At 41.9% G+C, this 23,817-nt stretch overlaps 2 protein-coding genes across 2 annotated transcripts in view; both read left to right on the top strand.

The window, feature by feature from the left end:
* LOC308294311 (LHFPL tetraspan subfamily member 3 protein-like) overlaps window positions 1–1,474 on the top strand; it is a gene marked incomplete at both ends in the record, with an annotated part of 30,339 nt that extends 28,865 nt beyond the window's left edge. Inside the window, one exon of the mRNA XM_080737039.1 lies at window positions 1,303–1,474. Coding sequence (XP_080593165.1) covers window positions 1,303–1,474 — 172 coding nt within the window. The remainder of the gene's footprint in view (window positions 1–1,302) is intronic.
* Window positions 1,475–7,199: 5,725 nt separating this feature from the next.
* Window positions 7,200–23,101, top strand: LOC308293990 (E3 ubiquitin-protein ligase TRIM11). Its single transcript, XM_080736680.1, has 12 exons — window positions 7,200–7,527; window positions 10,610–10,835; window positions 12,194–12,363; window positions 13,992–14,268; window positions 14,741–15,017; window positions 15,333–15,428; window positions 16,418–16,666; window positions 17,687–17,709; window positions 18,376–18,527; window positions 19,012–19,226; window positions 19,588–19,689; window positions 19,988–23,101. The coding sequence occupies exons 1-12, from the start codon at window positions 7,260–7,262 to the stop codon at window positions 20,231–20,233; spliced, it is 2,301 nt and encodes a 766-aa protein (XP_080592806.1). The 5' UTR covers window positions 7,200–7,259; the 3' UTR covers window positions 20,234–23,101.
* Window positions 23,102–23,817: the final 716 nt, after the last annotated feature.

The following is a 23,817-nucleotide window of genomic DNA, read 5'->3' as shown; positions in this document are numbered from 1 at the left end:
TAATAAATATACATAAATGCAGTCCATTTACTTTGTGACATATTGTGAGCATAACAAATATGGAATGTGTAGATACAAGGTTTCTGTTCTTTTTTTTTTTTTTTACATATAAGGTTTCCAGCCCTACAGCAACGATATTCTATATGGTCTCCTCGTGGCTGGACAGTGGAGAGTAGAAATCCATTCTATCATAAGAGCACTCAGACAGCTGATGATTTTTTCATGGGAGTCATGAATCCACTCTACAATGTGTGGAAATACCTCCACTCTCCGTCCCACTGGGCCCTGGGATTATAGATACCTCCTTTCTGTGGCCCTCTGGGAGATGGGATTGTTGTGTACGCACTGTGTCGTCCTAGGACCTAATGGAACCGGACAACCATGGTCAACCAACCCTCTCTCTCTCTCTCTCTCTCTCTCTCTCTCTGTGTGTGTGTGTGTGTGTGTGTGTGTGTGTGTGTGTGTGTGTGTGTGTGTGTGTGTGTGTGTGTGTGTGTGTGTGTGTGTGTGAGAGAGAGAGAGAGAGATATGGTGGGGGAACAGTTAAAGGAGAAGGGAGTTAAGGCAAAGAGAGATGGAAGTGTGTGTGATATGTACTACAGTCAAGCTGACTGGCATTGATAAACAGAATGACCTTGAAAATCCAATTGATTGATTGATTGAAGAGTTTATTAGCAGTTTGGAATAGAAAAAAAGCACAATTTCATGACAGCACAAATCACTGGTACAAGGTCAACTAAAAGGAGATCCTAAAATTAACAGACAGGTCTTTGTCATTTTACAAGTCACGAGTAGCAGCCATCTGAGGGTGACTTTTCATACCAATTTTGAAGGAGGCTACGTTGAACATGATTAGTGGAGCTGCCTCAGGTGTTGTGATCGTGGACATCCTTGATTTTTAGGATGAAGTTTGTCAGGTACATGGGTAACAGGAACTCTGAGTTGACACTTTTTCTGTCTTCTTCCATTCCAACAGAGGCTGGGAATGCCTAAATCCTGTCCCCTAGTGGTGAGTACCACAAAACAAAACACACAGATACTTAAATATGATCACAAATGAACATGTCAATACACACAGGCAATAAGATTAAAGGGGAGCAATTTTGTTTTCCAGTTTAGAAAAAAACTCCAGCAGATTAAAAAATAACAACTATTATTATTATTTTGATATCCAATATAAATATATGTATAATTGTGGACACGGCCCCTAAATGTGTAGAGCATAAACAGTATGGCTGTGTCACCCAAACACTGTGTCATCTCATTGTCTTAGGACTATGAATTGTGTGTCTGTTGTCTTAGGACTATGAATTTCCATGTGTCCGCTTCCACCACCTTCCTGCTCATCACCTGGACGGATGGAGGATGTTTGGAGGTTGGAGTTGAGATGGAAGCCGCCTGTCAGACTGTCACTGAAGCCCCCCACTCTGCACACACTGTCCCCTACGTCACTGGTTCACAAAGTGGGGACTAAATTCGAGTCAATAGAGCGTCACAATCAGTTTAAACACTCCGTATCCCTGCGTGCATTGCGTAAATGAAAACAGACGATTCACAACGCGTTGTGAACTTGTTGATCTGCTATTTTCAAAATCTTGGCAGAAATTGTACATTACTTAATTAAAAAACATTATAACAACACAAATTTGCATGGGGTCCCTGGCACAATATATTTTCCAGATTTATATAAATAGCATATTGATTTATGTAAATACATATTTAATAACATAAATACACATTACTTTATATACATTCATAATAATTTAAATAAATACATATTAATATAAATACAGGGGGTCCTTGATATGAAAACGTTTGAGAACCACCTCCCAAAGTCACTCACATACAGCTCACTTTAAACGCTTAGGCTCCAATCCAAAAATGATCTACAAGCTCACAACGACACGGCTGTTTGTAGATCAGCTTTTCTTTTTTCTTTTTAAGTTCAAGAAAACGTTCACTCATGAGAAAAAAATAAAAATAAAGGATAGGGCCTATACTTGCACCTTGGGGCACTCCGCATATAGTAGGGAGGTAAACATGGCCACATCCCACCCAAAATGAGGGACGCCAAGCTGGATTTATATTTCGTAGTACGACCGTGTCGCTCGTCCCAAACAATAACTGATCTGCAAGCCATCAACGCGTCAAATCGCCACACATTGATAGCTTTGAAGATCAATGAATTAAGCGGGGAGGGGAGGGTGGGGGGGAAGAGACTGTTATTGTCCCTCCAGGGGTCTGTTAATGCCACACACGTGCTAGCACAGACAAAGAAATACACACGCACATGTACACATGCACGCACACACAAACACCCATGCAAACACACGCACGCACGCACGCACGCACACACACACACACACACACACACACTAAGTATTCTGCTTTGTTAGCACTTATATATTATGTGTACCTCCCCTAATATACCTACTGTACACCCAGTGGTGGAAAGATTTACTGCACTGTTGTTTTTGGTTTAGTTTTTTTACTTCAGTAAAATTACCCATAGCACAATGTCAAAATGCTCTGTTTTAAGTAAAAGGCCTGATTTTACTTGTGTAAAATGAGCAAAGGTATTTGTGTCAAAACATACTTTCAAGTACCAAACTAAGTAAAAGTACTTATTATGAATGAAAGATTCCTGATCTACGAGCATCACAACAACACGTTGTGATAAGTTATAATCTTGTAGATCCGAATGGCCAAGGTAAATAATAACTCAAGTTTTCAAACGATTGTAGCTGAGTAAAAAGTACAATATTTGCCTGAGGTGTAGCCTAGCGGAGTAGAAGTATGAATTAGCGGAAAAATGGAAGTACTCAAGTAAAGTAAAAGTACCTATAATTGTACTAAGGTACAGAACTTGAGTGTACTATTAGTGTACTTTTTAATTACTGTCCACCATTGGTATCTACATGCTGTCCCCAATGCCTTTTTTTTGGGTCACAATCTGTGTGGATTATAAGAAAAGATTGTGTTAATTTTCATATAATATTGTTCATTTTCATATGATATTGTTCATGTTCATTAATATGGTTCATTTCCATATGATATTGTTCATTTTCATTTACAGGATCATCTTTAAAAATATAAATATTGGTTATTTATATGGGAAACGTCATATACACCTATATACAACTTTAGTCATCATGTTTCAAACAAGAAAGGGTTTGAAATATTTCATATAAGAAAAAGAAGAAAAAGTATATATATATCTTTATGTGCAATGAATCTAGAATATAAGGACAGTTTAACTTTTTAAATTATTATGGAAAAACTAAACAATATTCTACATATATATATTTTTTAGGTGATCCTGTAGGCTAATAGTGTTAATTTTAATATTATATTGGGTTGTTGTAAATCTGTGGTGTTGCATATGTTAAAAATGATAATTAACATTCTCGTTATGTTAAAGATGATAATTAACATTCTAGTTTTGCTAAAGATGATAATTGACATTCTCGTTAATGTCAAAGATGATAAATAACATTCTTGTTGTGTAAACATGCCACTCTCAACCTGTTGGGCGGGGCCCCCTGGTGGGCAGCAAGGGTATTGCAAGCGGGGCCCCCAAATGATTTTGGGATGAATTGTAATAATAATATCCACAAGTTTCCAGTGTCCCTTCGTGTCCCATCAGAAGGTGGGCGGCAGTTCCGAGCCGAGGGTGACGTAATCGTAATCCCCACCGTCACTGACGGTCCCAGAATACCTGCGGATGTTTCCCACACACACTATTCAACAGTAAATTCCTGCGGAAACAGGTGGATAACAAATTAAAAAGTGAGGCCAATAAATTAAAGTGATAGCCGGTCAGATGGGTGGGCCGCGAGAACTTTCAAGTGCGCTTGGAACCAGAAAAGGATAAGAAACACTAATGTAAACGATGCCAATTAACATTCTCGTTATGCTAAACGATGCTATTTACGAATCACATTCTGTGTTTGTTCTCCTTTTGACACCCCCCCCCCCCTTTCATACTCTTACGTTGTCACAATGTTGTAGTTTGTGTTTGTTTTTTCTAAAAACAACAAAATTAATTACAGTAAAGGCCTATATGAAACCAAAAGAAAACTAGAAGTACTCGTATTCTAGAGTGGAGACAGATATTACAGTATTATGTACAGAGTGTGTATTATTAACCATCATAAAGCTAAACTTTGCACAGGGCTTCGACTTTCAGAAGAGAATTCAATATTTTGTAGCTTGTCGTATAATAACTTCACTGTGACAAAGGGAGAATTATGACTCATTCATGCTTATTAGAGATGGGCATTTGGAGCTTTATTTTGTTAACCTTTTAACTGTGGTTAATCGCCTATGACGTCATGTCACTAAATGAAGTTGCAGTCTGTGGGCAGTTCAATTCACAGGTTTCAAATGTGGTCCTACACCGGCCATGTTGAGGACCAACACAGGTGTTCTGATTGGCGTAGAACATTAGTTCTATGCCAATCAGAAAAATTGAAACACTTGTGTTGGTCCTCAACATGGCCGTGTAGGACTACAAAATAATGAAACCCATGAATAGGGCCTATAAAAAATGTATTTTAACAACAAATTTTGGTCTAAATCTCGGTTGCTTTCTCCTCATTTTTTTTTTTTTTTTTTTTTTGTGTGCAAAGTGTTGTAAAATATTGTATGAGGAACTATGAAGGAATTATAGATTATATTTAAGTGATTTGTTCCATTAATATTCTGTTCATGTTTCATTTATTTTTTATATTCATTCATTTCGATTAATGTCGATCATTTAGTCCTCAACGTTTAGCGACACACATTTCTGCAAGGTTAACAGCTTATTCATCCCATCCCCAATGTTTGCAGCGCCACGGACTGAGAATGATCGATCTACAAGCTCACAGCAACTGTTGCGAGTCATTTTCCGGGTCCGTGACAGTGCCATCGTACGGCTAAGTGTAAATGAGGTTTAAAGAGTGTGGGTGTGTGTGTTTAGTTATTTTAACAGTGTGTGTGTGTGTGTGTGTGAAAACAATTAATTTGTCTAACGACCAAATACATCATCCTCACACTCTTTCATGTTGTGTTTAGCTAAACCTGTCTCTGTCTGTCTCCCATAGTTTATTCTTTCTCCCCCCAACACCCTCTCTTTCTCCCTCCATCACTCTTGGTCTCTTTGTCATCATCTCTCTCTCTCTCTCTCTCTCTCTCTCTCTCTCTCTCTCTCTGGGCGTACAGGGTAATATGCATTGTGTTGGTATGTTATACAGTCACTGCCAGTCTGTCTCTCCTTACAACAGACAGACATACAGACAGGCAGAGATAGCCAGACGGACAGAGAGGTGTAGAGGTCCTCCCAGAGCCCTCTATTGGAGAGTCGCCTCATCTCCGTTCTCTTCATGGGGCCATGTTTTCTACACACACATCAATTGGCGATATAGTGACAAAGCGCTGAACCGGATGTTTACTGAATGCATTGGAATCTATGGGGGAAGAGTGACAATTCCGGCGTACATGAACCCCCCCATTGGCAGAACTCTCTATACAAGGCTCTGGGTCCTCCTACATCAGCACCCTGTGGTACTCCCTAGTAAATATGTCATGTACTCTGTAGATACACCAAGCATTTAGCCAAGAATGGACATGGAGGAGGGTAAAACAATGAGCTATGATTATGAAAACATAATATACTGAATAAAAGCTTTTCACTGTAAAAACTAAACACTGTTGCTCCATTTCCTTTTCTAATACAATTCTGTGTGTGTGTACTGCATGTGTGTGTACTGCATGCGTGTGTGTGTGTGTGTGTGTGTGTGTGTGTGTGTGTGTGTGTGTGTGTGTGTGTGTGTGTGTGTGTGTGCGCGCGTGCGTGCGTGCGTGCGTGCGTGCGTGCGTGCGTGCGTGTGAACATGCTGGTTTATGACTATGTCGTCGACGTCTAATGGAAACCTTGTATGTCCAAAACCATTCCTTTTTTTTATCATTTTTTAATGATTTAAAATAGTGAGTGAGGAGTTGAGAGCTTGCTGATCTGATCATTTACATTTTACAACAACAACAAAAAGGTTGAAATATGAAGGTTTCTGCGCGACAGCGACAATATAGGCTAATATAGAACATTTGATGTCTCTTGTTAACAATGCTTCTTAGCTGTATGTTATACCCTTGGATAGCTGTTGATTTCCCTTTTAGATGGCAAGCTGAGTTTATTTACCATTTAAAAAAAAAGCTCACAAGCTTTTGGATCTGTAATTATTTAGCAATTAAGCAATTGGTTTTAAGTGAAAGTGGTTCAGAGAGAGAGAGAGAGAGAGAGAGAGAGACTGTGTGTGTGTGTGTGTGTGTGTGTGTGTGTGTGCGCGCGCGCGCGTGCGTGCATGCGTGTGCGTGCGTGCGTGCGAGTGTGTGTGTAAATATTGAACCAGAAAGGTATCAGCAAGAGACCCTTGTGTGACTAAATAATCTCTCAAAACAGATTCAGCAGAAGATTGGTGACTATAACTACATTGGATCCATTGGAACAAAGGCTCCTTTTTGGACATAAATGGTTTCCACCTGACAGCAATTTAAAGGAGTAGTTCACCCCCAAAATGATTTTTTCCCCTATCGATTACTCAGATTAACAGTTTACTGACAACAGTATGAGTATACTGTGTAGCCTATTGTGTTACTGAAATTCTATAGATGTCATCATTATCCTCCTATAGTTTGATGTAGCCTAAAGGTTGCCCTGTGTGCTTCAGATTATAAACAGATTAACACAGATTATCTGTCTGTCAGAGTCACATGACAAAGAGAGTATTGTATAAAAGACCACCACACATGACAAGCATGTGTGTGTGTGTGTGTGTGTGTGTGTGTGTGTGTGTGTGTGTGTGCGCGCGTGCGTGTGTGTGACTGTGTGCGCGCGCGTGCGTGAGTGACTCTGTGTGTGTGGGCGGGGGGAGGGTTGGGTATACGAGGTAACTTTAATGACATACATAACACACACACACACACACACACACACACACACACACACACACACACACACACACACACACACACACACACACACATTTTTGATTGAAAGTGAAAGTGGTTCAGATATTGTGTGTGTGTACCTTTAATAGCTAGCAGTGTGGGAGGACGGAGGGTGCGGGATTCAAACCTCCAAGCTCCGCCCTTCAGTGTTTCGTTCTTCCTTTCCTGTTTTTTCCTCGCTCGTTGCGGAAGAGGAGTACAGACTACAGTACAGACTGACAGATCAATCATCACATTAAACAGTAATCAGTCAATCAGTCAATCGATAAATGGGTAATACGTTGGACGGCGGTGAGCAGCAGCAGCGGTCAGCGGCGGCGCTCCTGTGCCCGCTCTGTCAGAGCCCTCTGGCGGACGCCGTGACGCTGAAGCAGTGTAAACACAGGTTCTGCCGGCGGTGCATCGGGGACCTGTGGTCCGGCTCGCACCAGGGACCCTACTACTGCCCCGAATGGAGGTGCAAGACCGAGTACCGCACCCTGCCCTTCAGCCAGACCCAGAGCGGCAGGTCCGGCGGCTCTGCAGCTAACCGTACAGGTAAAGACAGCTGCACGTCTCGAATCCATTTACTTTGAAGTGTGCATATCCGGTCTGGAGCCGGATGCGGAAAGGGTCTACGTGTTTGCATGTGCGGATGTTGTGGAAATGAGCGGATGTAGTAGGCGGGCTCCGGACCGGATGTGAGCAATGCGAAGCCAATAGCAACGTACGAAAAACATAAACAAGAACCGCACTTACTGACTGATTGGAGTGGAATAACATGACGTTGAATTAATAATTAATAACATGACGTTAGGTTGGGTTGTTTTCAAACAGAGTCTGGACCAGTGTTCCTCAAACGTGTACATTTCAAGCACCCTTTTTAACTCTGAAATGGAACCAAATGTTGGTTACATGTGTAGCCTACACTAGTCAGAGTTACCTAGACTGTGTAAGGGTCAATTTAGGACTCTCTCAAGAACCCTGAGTCCCCTGTCTGGACCCCACTTTGAAAACCACTTAGCCCCTTGGATCAAGACGATCATAGACGTATTTTTTATATATTCCACATTTGCATTATCTAACATATGTAACGGAGGTGATCCGAACTTCCCCACCCGGCTTCGAATCCGGGTCTCCCGCGTGAAAGTCCAATATCTTAACCATCACTCCAAAGGGACATCCCTATGGAACGAGAGCAGATACTAGACTTTTGAGGCTCCAGGCTGGGGCTGTGACTCTCTCCGCCCAGTGTTACCAGATGGGAAATGTTGAATTATCGTACCGGAGGCTCAGAATTATCGTATTTGACATGAAACTATCGTACACGGCCAAAAAAGAGAAATCACTCGCGTAAAAACGTAATTTCACCAAAAAATGCGTCTTTAGTGTAAGAAACGACCTCGTTTTAGACTCCTGCGTGACAAAAACGCATCAGATATGCTGTGTGGAGGCAGGCAACTTCTTGGAGCATACACAAATAAAAGCCTGAAACTGGTCTGGAAAGATGCAACCAGTGTTTTTAATGCCTCCAAGTACAGATCTAGGGTCAGATTGACTGATTTCCTGGCTTTTTTTGAGAAGCCAAACCAGATCCCAGATCAGCAGCCAGGGAAAATAGTGAATTCACGCTCTTTTTGATGATATGCCGAAATTATCGTACATTTGGGCATTTTTGGAATTATTGATCGTACATCGTACAGAGGGTCAAATTATCGTACAAATACGATAATTATCGTACGTCTGGCAACACTGTCTCCGCCACACTCACCCCCTTTGACCTCCTCCTATGGGGAAGCCCGGATCCGGGTCACGGCACCAAAGTAACGGAGGTGATCCGAACCTCCCCACCCGGCTTCGAACCTGGGTCTCCCGCGTGAAAGTCCAATATCTTAACCATCACCCCAAAGGGACATCCCTATGGAATGAGAGCAGATACTAGACTTTTGAGGCTTCAGGCTGGGGCTGCAACTCTCTCCGCCACACATAGATATGCAAGTTAAAGTCAGACTCGAATCAAATACATATGATAGTCTTGATCCAAGGCTAAGCATTTCCACTGGTCTATTAGAGGAGAACACATAGCTGTGATATTGTTTAGTTTATCGTGGTTTACTAACTATACTATTTTGTTGTCACTCAACATTTTGCTCACACAAACTGGTCAATGGCATATTGTTTTTCTGTTGAGCGGATCTGTCGGTAGGTGGCGCACTGTAGTCACTCAGACATTTCCTACATAAGTTACTTGTCTACTCAAGTCTCCAAAAATACATAATACTAAAGTTGAGTTGTATTACTGTTTTTGAAGACTTTCACTTAACTAGATTTCCAAGGATGCATGTATTGTACTTTTGACTCAACCACAGGTCTAGGAAGGGCAAACATTAATTAACCACTTAAGCTGTATCTCAAATAGTGAAAATAGTCAATTTACAAACTCACAAGGTGCTGTAATGCAATGTGTTGTGAGCTTGTAATTTGTACATTTGAATACTTTGTTAAAGAAAAAGAAAAACACAACACTGTACTTTTGAGTACTTAAAAGACGACACCAGCCATTTTCAACCTATTTTCTCATTAAAATAATAATGTACCATTTCTGTCTACTCACTCTGTGTCTTCAAGGACGGCTGAGGACAGTTCCGAAAGTTGGACTACCATCATCGGTAGGCAGGTTTGGGCATTTGGTTGAAAATGTCTGAAGTCGTATTTTTTCCTCCATTACCTTAACTGAAGCACAAGTCTGACTTTCACTTGTAGTAGAGTAATATTTGACCAGCCAGTATCTATACTAAACGGAAGTGTTTTTTTTTTTTAAGAATATCTTTATTCATGTCAACGTCAAATAAACAATGGATTTACATCATTACAGTGTAATCAAGACATTTCTTTTTTCTTTTTTCTCCCCAACCCATCCCTCCCCCCCATTGTCGTCATTGTCCTATCAGTCCACAGAACATTTAAGGTGAATAGGAAAAAAAGAAAAAACAAAAAGAAACATTTACAGTAAAGTCATCAGTGGGTTGAACTATTCGATACACACATATCCTCATCATCATCAAGTTTTAAACAGGTACTGCGTTGGCGGAACACTTATAGATCCTGTCCCTACACAATGTATATTCCTTATATTTGACCAAACATATACTGAACAGACCAATGAGCATGTCTATGGCATGCTGGGAGTGCCTCCAAGTTCTCTAAATAGTTAATAAACGGTTGCCAATAGGAGAAAAAATTCTCAACTGAGCCTCTGAGTGAAAATTAGATTTTTTCCAATTTTAGGAAACTCATCATATCTTTGAGCCACATAGCGACTGAGGGGGGGGGGGTTGGTGATTTCCACCCCAGCAGTATTCTACGTCTTGCTATTAAGGTGGCAAATGCCAATATGTTCAATTTCTTTGTGGTCAAGATTTGAAAATCCGTCGGTACTCCAAAAATGTCAATATGGGGAGAGGGCTCCAAATGAACCGGGAATATCTCAGATAGCACTCCAAAGACTTCAGTCCAAAAGTGTACCAGTCTGGGACAGGACCAGAACATATGAGTGTGAGTTGCCGGTAATAAGGCGCATCTATCGCACTTGTCGTCAATTCCAGGGTAAATTGTAACGGAAGTGTTTTTAACCAATCAGGTTGGAGTATGGGAACGTCCTCCCTCCTTGGCAAGAGGAAGTCCAGTTCGGCTGTTCCTGAACAGCCTCCCGACCCCAAGCGCCCTGCCCCAGGCGAGTCACCTGACCTCCAGGAGCCAATGACACCACCCGCCGCCGGAGAGGCTCCTCCCACTCCTACCACCCTTACGCCTGACCCACCAAGCAGCCAATCAGCTCCCAGTGCCACCACAACCACACCTGTGAGGTGAGACTCCACCTCACCTCATCCCAGCACTCACCTCTTCAGACTCCACCTCACCCCCTAGCACTCACCTCTTCAGAATCCACCTCACCCCCTAGCACTCACCTCTTCAGACTCCACCTCACCCCCTAGCACTCACCTCTTCAGACTCCACCTCACCCCCTAGCACTCACCTCTTCAGACTCCACCTCACCCCCTAGCACTCACCTCTTCAGACTCCACCTCACCCCCTAGCACTCACCTCTTCAGAATCCACCTCACCCCCTAGCACTCACCTCTTCAGACTCCTCCTCACCCCCTAGCACTAACCTCTTCAGACTCCACCTCACCCCCTAGCACTCACCTCTTCAGACTCCACCTCACCCCCTAGCACTCACCTCTTCAGACTCCACCTCACCCCCTAGCACTCACCTCTTCATACTCCACCTCACCCCCTAGCACTAACCTCTTCAGACTCCACCTCACCCCCTAGCACTCACCTCTTCAGACTCCACCTCACCCCCTAGCACTCACCTCTTCAGACTCCACCTCACCCCCTAGCACTAACCTCTCCAGACTCTACCTAACCCCCTAGCACTCACCTCTTCCGACTCTACCTAACCTCCTAGCACTCACCTCTTCAGACTCTACCTCACACTTGACTCTCCTTGTTCATTGTTTACCTGGTATCTTATAGTTTCAAATGCACACAATGTTATTTAGATAGCATGATGTTTAGACAGATGCTATGTTAATTGTTTACCTCGTAACTCTATAGTATAGTTTCAAATGTACAGAATGTTGAAAGAAGAGATATCCGAGCACATAAAAAGTAAAGGAGGAGAGGGTGGGCATAAAATCAAGGTACTTTATTAATTACAAAAAGGTTAAAAAGCCAACATGTTTCGACCCACTGGTCTTCATCAGGGCACTTGAAGACCCCTGATGAAGACCAGTGGTTCGAAACACGTTGGCTTTTTAATTTTGTAAATAATCAAATATTTGCGATTTAATTGTGTTTCTGTCATTGACAATTACATTCCTGTTTGGCTTGTAGGCTTTGAAGTTGTACCTGGCAATTATGACACATAACTTAAATGTACAAAGAATTTACTGACATATTTGACAACTTTATACTTAAAAAAGAACATTAATAGTGAAAATAGCCGATCTACAAGCTCACAACGTGTCGCGATGTGACGCGTTGTGAGCTTGTAGATCTGCTATTTCCACTATTTTTGAACATTTTTGAAATTATGACACCTTTTCAACATTATGACAAAATAATTGCGATTATGTCAAATAATGGCAATTAGACGATTATGTTATATAATTGTGACAACCATATAAATGCCTACTTTGTAAATTGCTCCACCCAACAGCCAATCAGCTGCCGACTTTGACCCGTCCAAGACGGAGGGACGAGAAGAACCTGCAGAGATCAGCGATGATGGTGGTGGTGATGGTGGGAGCAGGTCTTCCTCTGACTCTGGCAGTGATGATGTAGAGTTATTGGAGGTCCAACCTCCACCACAAGGTGCTGAGCAATCAGGTGTGTCATTGTCTGCTTTTTTAATGTCCCTCAGTTTGAATCGTGATCTGTTTAAATGATGACAACGATCAAATAATCCATCAATAAATCTATCGATTAATAATTCAGGGATAGATATTATAAATGGTGCGCTGGCCCGGAAGTACTATTTAGACCCTCCGGGCCAGCAAAATACACCTTCCACTTGCCCACTTGGGCCAGTAAAATAATAGCCTCGCAACAGCCAGACTCTCCCGCTGGGACCCGGCCATAGACAACTCATTACGATGACGTAGTTACTCACTTTGACAGACAGATTCCTTACCCAGTCAGTAGCCATCAGCGCATCAAAAAAGCGTCAGCAGAACAGCAAATATGTCTTTTCCAGATAGAAATTCCAAAAGTGCAAACTCTGTTGTTCAAGTTCTGATATGCCGTTGATTTCAGATAACTTTGTTTAATGCAGCTTAATGCAGCTTTTATTTGCAATTTGTGAACTCGCTTGGAACTTGCAAATTTGGTTGGAAATTAGAAAATCATTTCTCGTAATGGGACTCTATGGGAGGGACCCCAGACCGAGGAGGGAAGCACATTTGTGATGACGTAGCTCGGGATGGCCGTGCCAGGGTTAGCTAGTAAAATAATGCCTTAAAAAACCCAACACCTAAGTTCACATTATTTTCCTGTAGTACTGGTGTTTTGTAATGATTTTGTGACAGTGTCTTTAATTAATGCTACAACATAGCGTTCTGTGAACCCCTAAAGGTCCATTTGGAACTCTGGTGGTCTTCGGACCCTACCTTGAGAAGAAGAACCAGTGGATTCAAGTTGTCAGTGGGTTTCCATAGAGGCCAACAAACACTGCAGCTATGATGCCACCTTGTGGCTGCTGAAGTCAAATGCTGCAGACATATTATTTCATTTCAAGATGAAAGAAGATTTTTAATGGTCAAACTAGTAACTTCGACTTTATATTGACACATCAAAGGTTTATTTTTTCATACAAACATCATTTTTAGTTTTCAGGACAGGGAAGAAGTATAGAGTATAGATATGAACCCATATCCCAAACCTTTTATATTATCTCGAGACCCATAAGATAATTTGATCTCTCCCCGGTATCCAAACAAATGAAAATAGCAGATCTCCAAGCTCACACCACCTTGTAATTTGATGCGTTGTAAGCTTGTAGATTTGCTATTTTCACTAAGTTTGTTTTTCAAATGTATTGAACTAGAGGTTCGCGGGCCTTTGGCCCGCTCACATCTAGTTAAAAAAAATATATATATATATATTAAAAAAAAAAAAAAAAAAAAAAGTAAAAAAAAAAATTGGGGCGGAACTCTCTCCGCAGCGCACGTTTCCGGTCGGACATATTTGACCGCCGGACGCACTTCCGGTTTGGAACTCCGTGTGGCACGTGATCAGTCCTAGCCAATTGGAGTGCTGCATTTGGTCTGTTGGTGACAAATACCGCTGGCTGCAGTTCTAAAATGTAATATAAGATCATTTGATTTGTTTTCCTTTTTTCCCCCCCTTCCTTGAATTAGTTTTTAAGGCATAAAAGATGTATCATTTTGGGCAGGCATTTTTGAAAATCTTTTGAAATGATAATAATTAAAAACAAAATGTTGGAAACATCGTTGCAGGTGACTCTACTGAGGTCGACATGTGTGACGCGTCCTCTCCCACACGCTCCACTAGAGGAGCTCCAGGAATGTGCCCTCCGTCCGCGAGCCTGTCCACCCACAATCCTCCTGGAAAAGAGCAGCCGCCGCCTTCTTCTTCTCCTCTACTTCGTCTCAGCTTGTCTCCTGGCCTGCTCGCCAAACGGCCCGCGGCCACGCCCCCCTCTTCCTCCCCCCGCCGCGTCACACTGGCCCCCCGGGGCCCCGTGGTGACCGTGATGTGCCACTACTGTCCCAGGTTAGTAGCAGGGATGGGACGATATGAACATTTCATAATGTATACAGCAGTCAAAGCGTGTGTCAAAGCTCTGAGTTCACACGTCCGAACTGTGGTTTTTCAAATCTCCAGAAAACTCTATTTCCGAGTATTTATTTTCTGATCCCAAAAATATCCACAAAAGAGTTTTATAGAATTTCAAATTTGGCTCTGCTTTTGCCCTCATTTAGATCTCCAGGATTTGTTAATTATACCAATATGCCACACCTGTTCTATAGGAACAACCCTCATTAATAATATGCTAATATGCCACAGCCTTGGAATCACCGCGGGATCACGAGAGGGTGTGCAATATGTCAATATAATCACTTCTGCGCTGCCAACGGAGCTCACCCTTCGGGCTCGTTCCTGAGACAACGCAGGCATGATTATATTGACGATATTGCACACCCTCTTGTGTCATATTGCTTAAATATATGTATGAATGAACCAGTTCCAGACAACAGTGTGCGGTGAAGACCTGCCTGGTGTGCGGAGCCTCCATGTGTCAGGAACACCTGCGCCCCCATTTGGACAGTCCGGTGTTCCAGAGCCACACGCTGGTCCCTCCCATGGAGGACATCGCCCCCTGGAGGTGCCAGGAGCACCAGGAGATGAACCGCATCTACTGTCGGCAGTGTGCCGTGTGCGTGTGCACCGTGTGCACCGTGATCGGAACGCACCGAGATCACCCTTGCATCAGCATCCGAGAGGCCGAGAGAGAACTGAGGGTGAGATACCGCAATTGCTGCCTGAAAAGTTACCATACGATACAGTATTATTTAATTTAAAAAACAGGAATTTAAAAAGAAATACCTAAATGGTTGCATGTCCGAAATGTAAAATCAATGGAGGACAAATTACTCACAAGGCAAGGCTCTTAGCCTGTTTATCGGTGTGTGTCAATAAAAAAAACAAGAATAAAGGAAATGTGAGTACTTTGTCTTCCATTTATTAGAAATGTGGCACATCCACTCTGGTAATATTATACATAATGAAAAACATGTGTGCGCATGCGTGTAATGTATTGTTGTTTATTACATCAGGACACATTGAAGGACGACATTAAACATCTTCAAGAGAATGAACAGACGCTGCTCGACAGAGTGACTCAACTCACAAGCAAGAAACAACACTACCAGGTACACAAACCAGCTGTATTTGAACATCGATTCATTCAACATCGATATTATCCTTCCAGTGAGCGAGGAGAACGTGTTTTATTTTTTTATAATTTTTTATTATTTAATCTTATTGCTTCATTATTATTGTTGACTGTCAGGTCACAGTTACTATCAAAATGTCCACCTCATGTCCATCCGTCCGTGAGTCCCAGAGTCACCTCCATGTGTCACGCTAATACACAAAATTTTGTTACCTGTCGACTTCAGTTCCTCCCTCCCATTCCATCCATGAAGGCAGGTCACAAAAAGTTGTAAGTTCTGTATAACACATTTGGTGTAACACTCACTCACATGGGTCTGTGGCGTTGCTGATTGGCTGTGGCTTTCACAGACAGCTCAGTGACGGCTCATATTAAACTTGCCGTATTTAGAAGCTCTGTTGTTTCAACACGACCTGGCGGTTGCTTGTTGCCCTTACGGCGTTTTACTTGTTACTGTATATAAAAAAAAAAGTATAATAAATGAAAAAAAGTAATTGATATAACACGGTCTCCTCACACATTAGAAGGGCAATATCAGTCACAAGAACCAAGGACGGGTGTTTTCAATGAATCTAACATGGTTAAAAAGGAGACGGAAACACAAAAGCCTGAGTAGACGGTAAAACGAATGAAAACAAAAAAAAGAATGTTATACATTTTCAAACAAATTCATCTAAGAAATCCCATAAGTAAAATATAACAACAATTAAGAAGTAGTCAAAATAGCTGATCTACAAGCCCTCAACGTGGCGCGAAGCAAAATGTTGTGAGCTTGAAGATCTGCTGTTTTCACTAGTTTGTGTCCCGGGCAAATTCTCTTCAGCTACACGCCACGGGCTAAAAGGTTTGGGAACTGCTGTTCCACTGTATAATGACTCTCTCTCTCTCTCTCTCTCTCTCTCTCTCTCTCTCTCTCTCTCTCTCTCTCTCTCTCTCTCTCTCTCTCTCTCTCTCTCTCTCCTCCAGACCCTCTTACAGACGGCGCATGCGGGCGTGCACCAGCAGTACGTGGCGATGCGGGAGGCCCTGGAGCAGGAGGAGAGCACGGCGCTGCAGTGCGTGGAGCGCGAGGAGAGGAGGTGCGTGGGGGGCGCGGAGGAGAGGCTGTGCTCCCTCCAGAGCAGCCTGACCTCCCTCCAGCAGGGGCTCCACACCCTGGAGAGCCTGGCCGACGCCAAGGGAGACCAGAGGCTGCAGGACCAGGCCTTCATCATGGTGAGATGAGGAGGGGGAGGAGGAGGAGGAGGATGATTAGGCCTGTACAATTTACAATTTAGGCATTTAGCAGATGCTTTTAATCCAAAGCAATTTACAATAAGCAGGTAATATATCAATATGATAAGCAAGATGTCAGTACATCAACAATAATATAACAAGGCATAGGGATATCAATCTAGAAAAACAATAACATAGGTAGACCACCCACCTAATCAGTAAAATAAATGTTTCTAAAACCTAAAAATCTAGCTTCATAATATGAACCCATAGCACTACGGTAACACTTCACTTCCCCCATTGGGGGAAGGGAAGTGTTACAGTAGTGCTATGGGTTTAGGTGGAGTCTGAAGAGGTGAGTCTTCAGTCCACGGCGGAAGCTAGGGAGTGAGTCTGTAGTTCTAAGTGTTCACAATTACTACATAATCGTCTAATCCAGGGGTCTTCAACGTTTTCAGGCCAAGGACCCTTTAGCTGAGAGACAGGGACCCCCTCTACATGTTGTATAAACTTGTTTTGCCGATTTTCATCGATTTCATAGGTAGATTCATAGACTTGATGTTGGAGTTGTGTTAATGTGTTTTTTTTCCCCAGACATTTAATCACTTAAATTGGACATCGCGATTTTCATTACAAATTTAAATACAATTTAAACTGATGTTCAAATCAGTGAATTGAAATTAATTGCAGGATCGCAATTCTCGTTATTTTGTTCTGTTAATCATGCATGTTATTGAATTAAAATACATCTGTCAATGATTTAAGACAGTGTTTCTAAACCTTTTTTCTGCATGGGCACACTTTTCATGTCCCAAGAATCCATGGGCACACAAACATAATACGGGGGTGTAAATATTGTCACTGTCGAGAAGAAACCTTGTCTGTTTTCACTAGTTTAAATCATTTTTTAAAATGAAAAATGCAAAATGAACGATTTTGGACATACAAGGTTTTCACCCGACAACGACGACTGTTTCTGCTACACATATCTTCTTCTCTTGTTCTTCTGTCTGATCACAGGAATACAGCAAGGTTGCCCAAATGTAAGTCACTTCTATTTTCAATTCTATTTTATTATTTAAGTCCAAATCACAGCAGCTTATTGATTATTGGCAAATTTAAAAGCACAGTTATATACAATTAAAAAGAGCCAAATGGATGATCACCAAAAAATCCAGATGGGTTGTTTCCATGGTAACCTGAGAGTTAACCCTCGATCCGCTAGGGTCAACAGTCACAGATATGTTTCTGTAATAATAAATAATACTAACTATAATGCTGTCATGTTCCCTACATATAACTAATTTACTAGCTGTGTGTGTGTGTGTGTGTGTGTGTGTGTGTGTGTGTGTGTGTGTGTGTGTGTGTGTGTGTGTGTGTGTGTGTGTGTGTGTGTGTGTGTGTGTGTGTGTGTGTGTGTGTGTGTGTGTGTGTGTGTGTGTGTGTGTGAGTGTGTGTGAGAGAGAGACAATGACATGGTGAACATTGTCTCAGTGTCTTTATGTCTCCATAGACTCAGTGACAGAGTGGACAGTGTCTCTGTGTGTTAATGTGTCCATAGACTCAGTGACAGGGTGGACAGTGTCTCCGTGTGTTAATATGTCCATAGACTCAGTGACAGGGTGGACAGTGTCTCAGTGTGTGTTAATGTCTCCATAGACTCAGTGACAGAGTGGACAGTGTCTCAGTGTGTGTTAATGTCTCCATAGACTCAGTGACATGGCAGACAGTGGTGGGGACAGTGTCTCTCAGGCTCCAGAGGTGGACACAGCTCGTCTCTCCTGTCTGCAGAAATGGACTGAGAGGAGACTGGACAACGTGGTCATTTCTCTGCCCGACAGAGACCCCTACAGGCTGCTGTGTGAGTTGCATTTATCTCTGTTCAACAACAACCTTGATGATTAAAATATTAATGATCACAATAATGGCTTTACACTCTCTCTCATTGGATGAATTAGCTGCTGAAATTAGTGTTAGTGTTAAATTAACAACCTACAACCTGGCCTCCTAAGCTGGACACACACTACAGGATTTTTTACATCTTAAAACGACTTTGAAATCTCATAACAACACATGCTACAGCTGGGTTCCCCAATATTTTTTTTCTATGAAGGCCAACTTATAAGTATTGCAGTCTGCTTGATGAGGTGTAATGCAGCTTTATACATATAGCAGCCAGTGTTACATATATACTGAAACTCAACTTCCCCTCCTACAGTAGACCTCTTCCTATGTTCCTTATCACTGCTTTTATGTGGCACAACCCTAGAGTCTCTACATCTCTATTCTGTCCTATCTATTGATTGTGTGCGTGCGTGCGTGCGTGTGTGTGTGTCCTACTACAGATGGGACGGTTCCTGTCCTAGACGTGGACACAGCTCATCCCAAACTGCTGCTGTCAGAAGACAACAGAACAGTGACGTACACTGAGCTCCAACAGGCCTATCCGGAGCAGGGGACTCGATTCAGCTCCTTCCCCCAGATCCTCGCCTCCTCGCCGGTGACGGGAGGCCGCTGCTACTGGGAGGTGCGGGTGTCTTCAGACGAGGGCCGCTGGAAGGTATAGGGCTGTGGTGGAAAGTAACTGTTTACTTTAAGTTTTAGACATCTACTCCAGTATCGCTCAGAGGCAAATATTCTACTTCTTTTTTTTAACTCCACTAGAGTTATTTGAACAATTTAGTTGCAAGTTACTTCGATTTAGATTATTATTACAAAACACATATGAACTAATTGAGCCTTATTTTATACTTTTGACACGGTGCATTTTTTACCTTTTCTATTGGGAAACAATGGGAATACCGTAACTCGGGGAAACTCGTGATAGAGCAGATAGTTAAGTAACATTTTGTATAAAGGCCTTTTATACTTGTAAAAGAGTATTTTTATGCTGTGGTATGAAGTATCTGTTCCAACACTAGGTGGGGCTGTGTGAGGCTCAGATTGGACGTAAAGGTCAGAAGGACGGATGCCGTTTGGGTTTCAACGCGTTTTCCTGGTGCCTGAGCAGAGAGAGAGGCAAGGTGGGTGAAATAATAACAAGAACTGCACTCTGTCGAGGTGCTAACTTGTTCCTTGTGCACAAGTAGGCCTGTGCCAGCAGAGCGTGGAATGATGTGCACTCACCACTTGAGCTTGTAGATCTGCTATTTCCACTATTTTTGAAAATGTTTGAAAATATATGAAAAATTTTCAACATGGAAACAATTGACGATTATGACAAAATAATTGCGATTGTGTCAAATAATTGTGATTTGACGACTATGTAATAATTGTGACAGGCCTACCTGTGTGACAAATGCACCTTGTTGATTGGCTCAGGTGGAGGCGTGTCACGACAAGACGGTCGCCAGTGTGGGCGTGGCCGCCGACACGTTGCAGACGGTGGGCGTGTTCCTGGACTTTGAGGAGGGCGTGTTGTCGTTCTACAGCGTGACGCCAGGGGGCGCTCTGGTGCTGCTGCACTGTTTTAAACACGGCTTCACCGAGGCTCTGTACCCCGCTCTGAGTGTCAGCAAAACACACCTGCACATCTGTGATCTGTTTAACGATGACAACAATGAATGAATCCATCAGTCAATGTGTCCATAACACAGCTGAGGAGTATCCGTGATCGTCTGCATCACGATGCCTGTTGTGATTTTACATGTTTTAATATGGCCATTTTAATCCTTTGATATTGTTGGATCATTTTGGGAAAGTACCACTTTTTTCCTTTTCTTTTTTTCCATATGTTCTATAAGGCAGCCACGACCCCCCCAAACAAAATCATACATACCTGTAATTGCCGGACTATAAGCCGCGGCTTTTTTCCCATGTTTTGAACCCTGCAGCTTATACAACTTATATAAAGATTTTTACAGCTAACGGCCAGTTTTACAATGGTCTTTAACTCATTGAATGCCCTTTTCAAGATGGCCGCCAAGCACCAGGATGCCACGTTCCTAGATTTCTAGTGCACGGATCCATTTTTAGTGGACGGATCGTGCACGCCCATGCACCATATATGTAGTACTTTTTAACAGCTTTCAAACAAAAAAATCCACTTGGAAATCCGTTCAGGCATTCATGAGATAGAAGCCTTCAAAGTCAGACAAAACAAACACTGCCACCTTCCTAAATTTCTAGTGCACAGATCAATTTTTTGTGCACGGATCGTGCACGCCCATGCACCATATATGCACCATATGTGTAGTACTTTTTAACAGCTTTCAAACAAAAAAATCCGCTTGGAAATCCGTTCAGGCATTCATGAGATAGAAGCCTTCAAAGTCAGACAAAACAAACATTTTGCCATTTTGAAAGATGTGTTTGTTATGGGGCTAAACATGCAATTTCGCGATTGCGATCATGCCTAATACATTTTAGGCATTTTTGGAATTTTTTTTATAAAAAAAAAAGAAAAAATGGCTGCCAACTCGGGAAACTCGGGCTGTGGCAGCCTGGGACTACTGTAATAACTCGGGAAACTCGGGCCTTGGCAATCAATGAGTTAGGATTTATATATAGATTTATATAGCTAACGGCCACCAGGGGCGCTCTAGCGAGAAGCAGGAGGGACACCAGCGGCTTATAGTCAGGTGCGGCTTATATGTAAACGTTGTTTTTTTTTTTTTCTAAATTTAGATGGTGCAGCTTATATTCAGGTGCGGCTTATAGTCCTGCAACTACGGTATTCAACTGGGTACCCCCCAAAATAATCATATTTGAACTCACCCCACCCTGTCAAGCACTTGGAATTGTAGGAGTTGAGGCATTACATTTTGTTCCACACTCGGTTGTAGATTGTCTATTTTCAAATGTTTCGCTTCTTTTCCTATATAATATTTGACAATTTGGCTAATGTTTGAATTTTTTATGGTATAGTTTGTTGATTACTTTTGATGCAGTTATTGCCTTTTTCCTTAAAATTGTCCTTTAATTGTCACTTTACGGCTTTAGAAATGTGCAGATATACCCTGTATGAGTTTAACTAGAAAAGATGCAATTACAAATTGCAAGTGTGGTTGCTGACGTGACTGCAGCAAGCTAACTGTCATTTGAAGCTCGACCAATACTTGAGCTAGCACCACTCCCAAATGTTTTTATTTAAAAAATATCAGGAAATTCTTCGCTACCATTTGTGAATGGGTTTTTTACCATGGGAAAAAAAACATTCACAAATAAAGTTTATCTAGAATAAAGTTTCCCCAGGTAAAACCCCATTTGCAAATAAAGTTTATCTAGAAAGTTTCCCCAGGACTACAGTGTGTTGCCCTTTTGGGCAACCACACTAAATATGTTGAGTGAGAAAACAGAGTAACACATTAACTTTTTTACCGCTTTGGACGTTCCCGTTCGCCCCATTTTTCACGGCGGCGCGATGCCAATTGTACGTTCTTTGGCTCGTTCTTTTGTACCTTGTTTTGATGTCTGTAAACTGATGAGGGGTCGCGCGGCGGGTGTGTACTGTTAACACATCTCCTGTAAAAGTGCTCTCAAAAACCCACTGGACGTTAGCATCAATGGAGTAACAAAACGCTGGCTTGTTATTTTCTCTGGGTCTATTGCTCTGTAGCGATTTAGTGGCCTGGACGGATGGGAGCCGACCGCAGCCATTTCACATTAATTCTTGCATGAGGCTGCCCTCTACTGCTAGTATGACCAAAGTGCACTATGTAATGAAAAAATAAAAATAAATAGATCTTTGTCTATAACCTCGCAGAGGTAAGCTGCTTTTGCTGGCACAAGACCCAATAAATAAATAATAACATCTGGCAGTAAAACTGTTAAGCAAGTCATCCCCCCCCAATACCATTTGGGACCCACAATTTAAGAACCAGTGCTTTAAAGGAACACTTCACCTTGTGATGACTGGAACGGTCTTCATTTTAATTTACACATAGTTTTAATGTAGAGAAAGGTTTGTGTCTGACAGCAACGATATGATTGTAAACTGTGAGAAACACTTCAACATTCCACACAAACTAGAGGAGCTCCCATCCTGATCACCCTTTATTATTATTTTTTCTCTTCATGATCACCCAATACAGATACTGATCTTTCAATTGATTGGATCAATTAAAAGGCGGACAAAGGGTAAATTGAACATGAATCTAAAATACACTGATGATTGTGCTGTCAAACAATGAAACTATATGGAATCTATGAACAGGTTGTGGGGGTCCCTGCTTCATCTCTCTCTTAGAGGTCCTTGGCCTGAAAACGTTGAAGACCCCTGGTATAGCCATCGGGGGCTTGTGGTCCATTGAACTCAGTTCAACAGTAATCATACAATGTATCTTGTGCGTAAGTGTCAAATTCTAATATTTCCAAAAGTGTGTGTGGTGTGGTGGATGGATCGGAGAACCTCTCACAAAAACACAATGTCTTCAAACCTGCTTTTATTTTTAATTTTTTAGGCTCCAAATATATTTTTTGAATAGTTTTATAGCAATCAACCAGCTGTGACTTTATATAAATTCCGTTGGGGGTCAGCCTAGAGATGTGTTTGTGAAACAGTTTTTATTTGTCATTTGTACTTGATTTGTATTTAATTAATAAAATAAAATATAATTGAAACAAGAAAACTTCTCAGGATGTTTCCATTGACCATTTAATATGACCTAAAACAAAATGGAAACATGGACAGCAGGTGTGGCATGTCATCATTTTAGAGACCAGGACAACAATATTCCTCTTATTTTAGTTCAAGTTAATTAAATTAGTTTTAATACTTAACTATAATAGCTTACCCCTGAAGGTCTCTTGGCCTTCATTGTTTTTGAGGCCCAAAGTCAAATAGCAGGACTCTGTCTGTCTGTCTGTCTCTCTCCCTCTCTCTACAATCAATAATGTAAATAGATCTGTGTCACAGTAGTTGTTGCTATATTTGAATAGCAACGTAGAAGTAGTAATAATAATATATATGTTCTGAGAACCTCGGATTTATAAGGCCTTTTTAGAATCTGTCTAAATGTGCTAATCATTATATCAAGCCCATGTTGCTCTTTCTCACGTAATGCGTAGCCTTTGCATAATGTTCTACGTGTCGGTGTATGTATGTTATGTTTAATTAAATCAGTGAGTCGTTCCCAAAGTGGGGTCTGGCCGGAGATTGATCAAGTTACTGTATCTCAGATACTGACTACACACAGTGTTGTCATGTCTCA

The sequence above is a fragment of the Nannobrachium achirus genome (assembly GCF_963921795.1).
Source record: "Nannobrachium achirus genome assembly, chromosome: 11".
NCBI lineage: Eukaryota > Metazoa > Chordata > Actinopteri > Myctophiformes > Myctophidae > Nannobrachium > Nannobrachium achirus.
The sequence above is the reverse complement of the archived record's forward strand: the minus strand, read 5'-3'. Positions and strand labels throughout refer to the sequence as shown.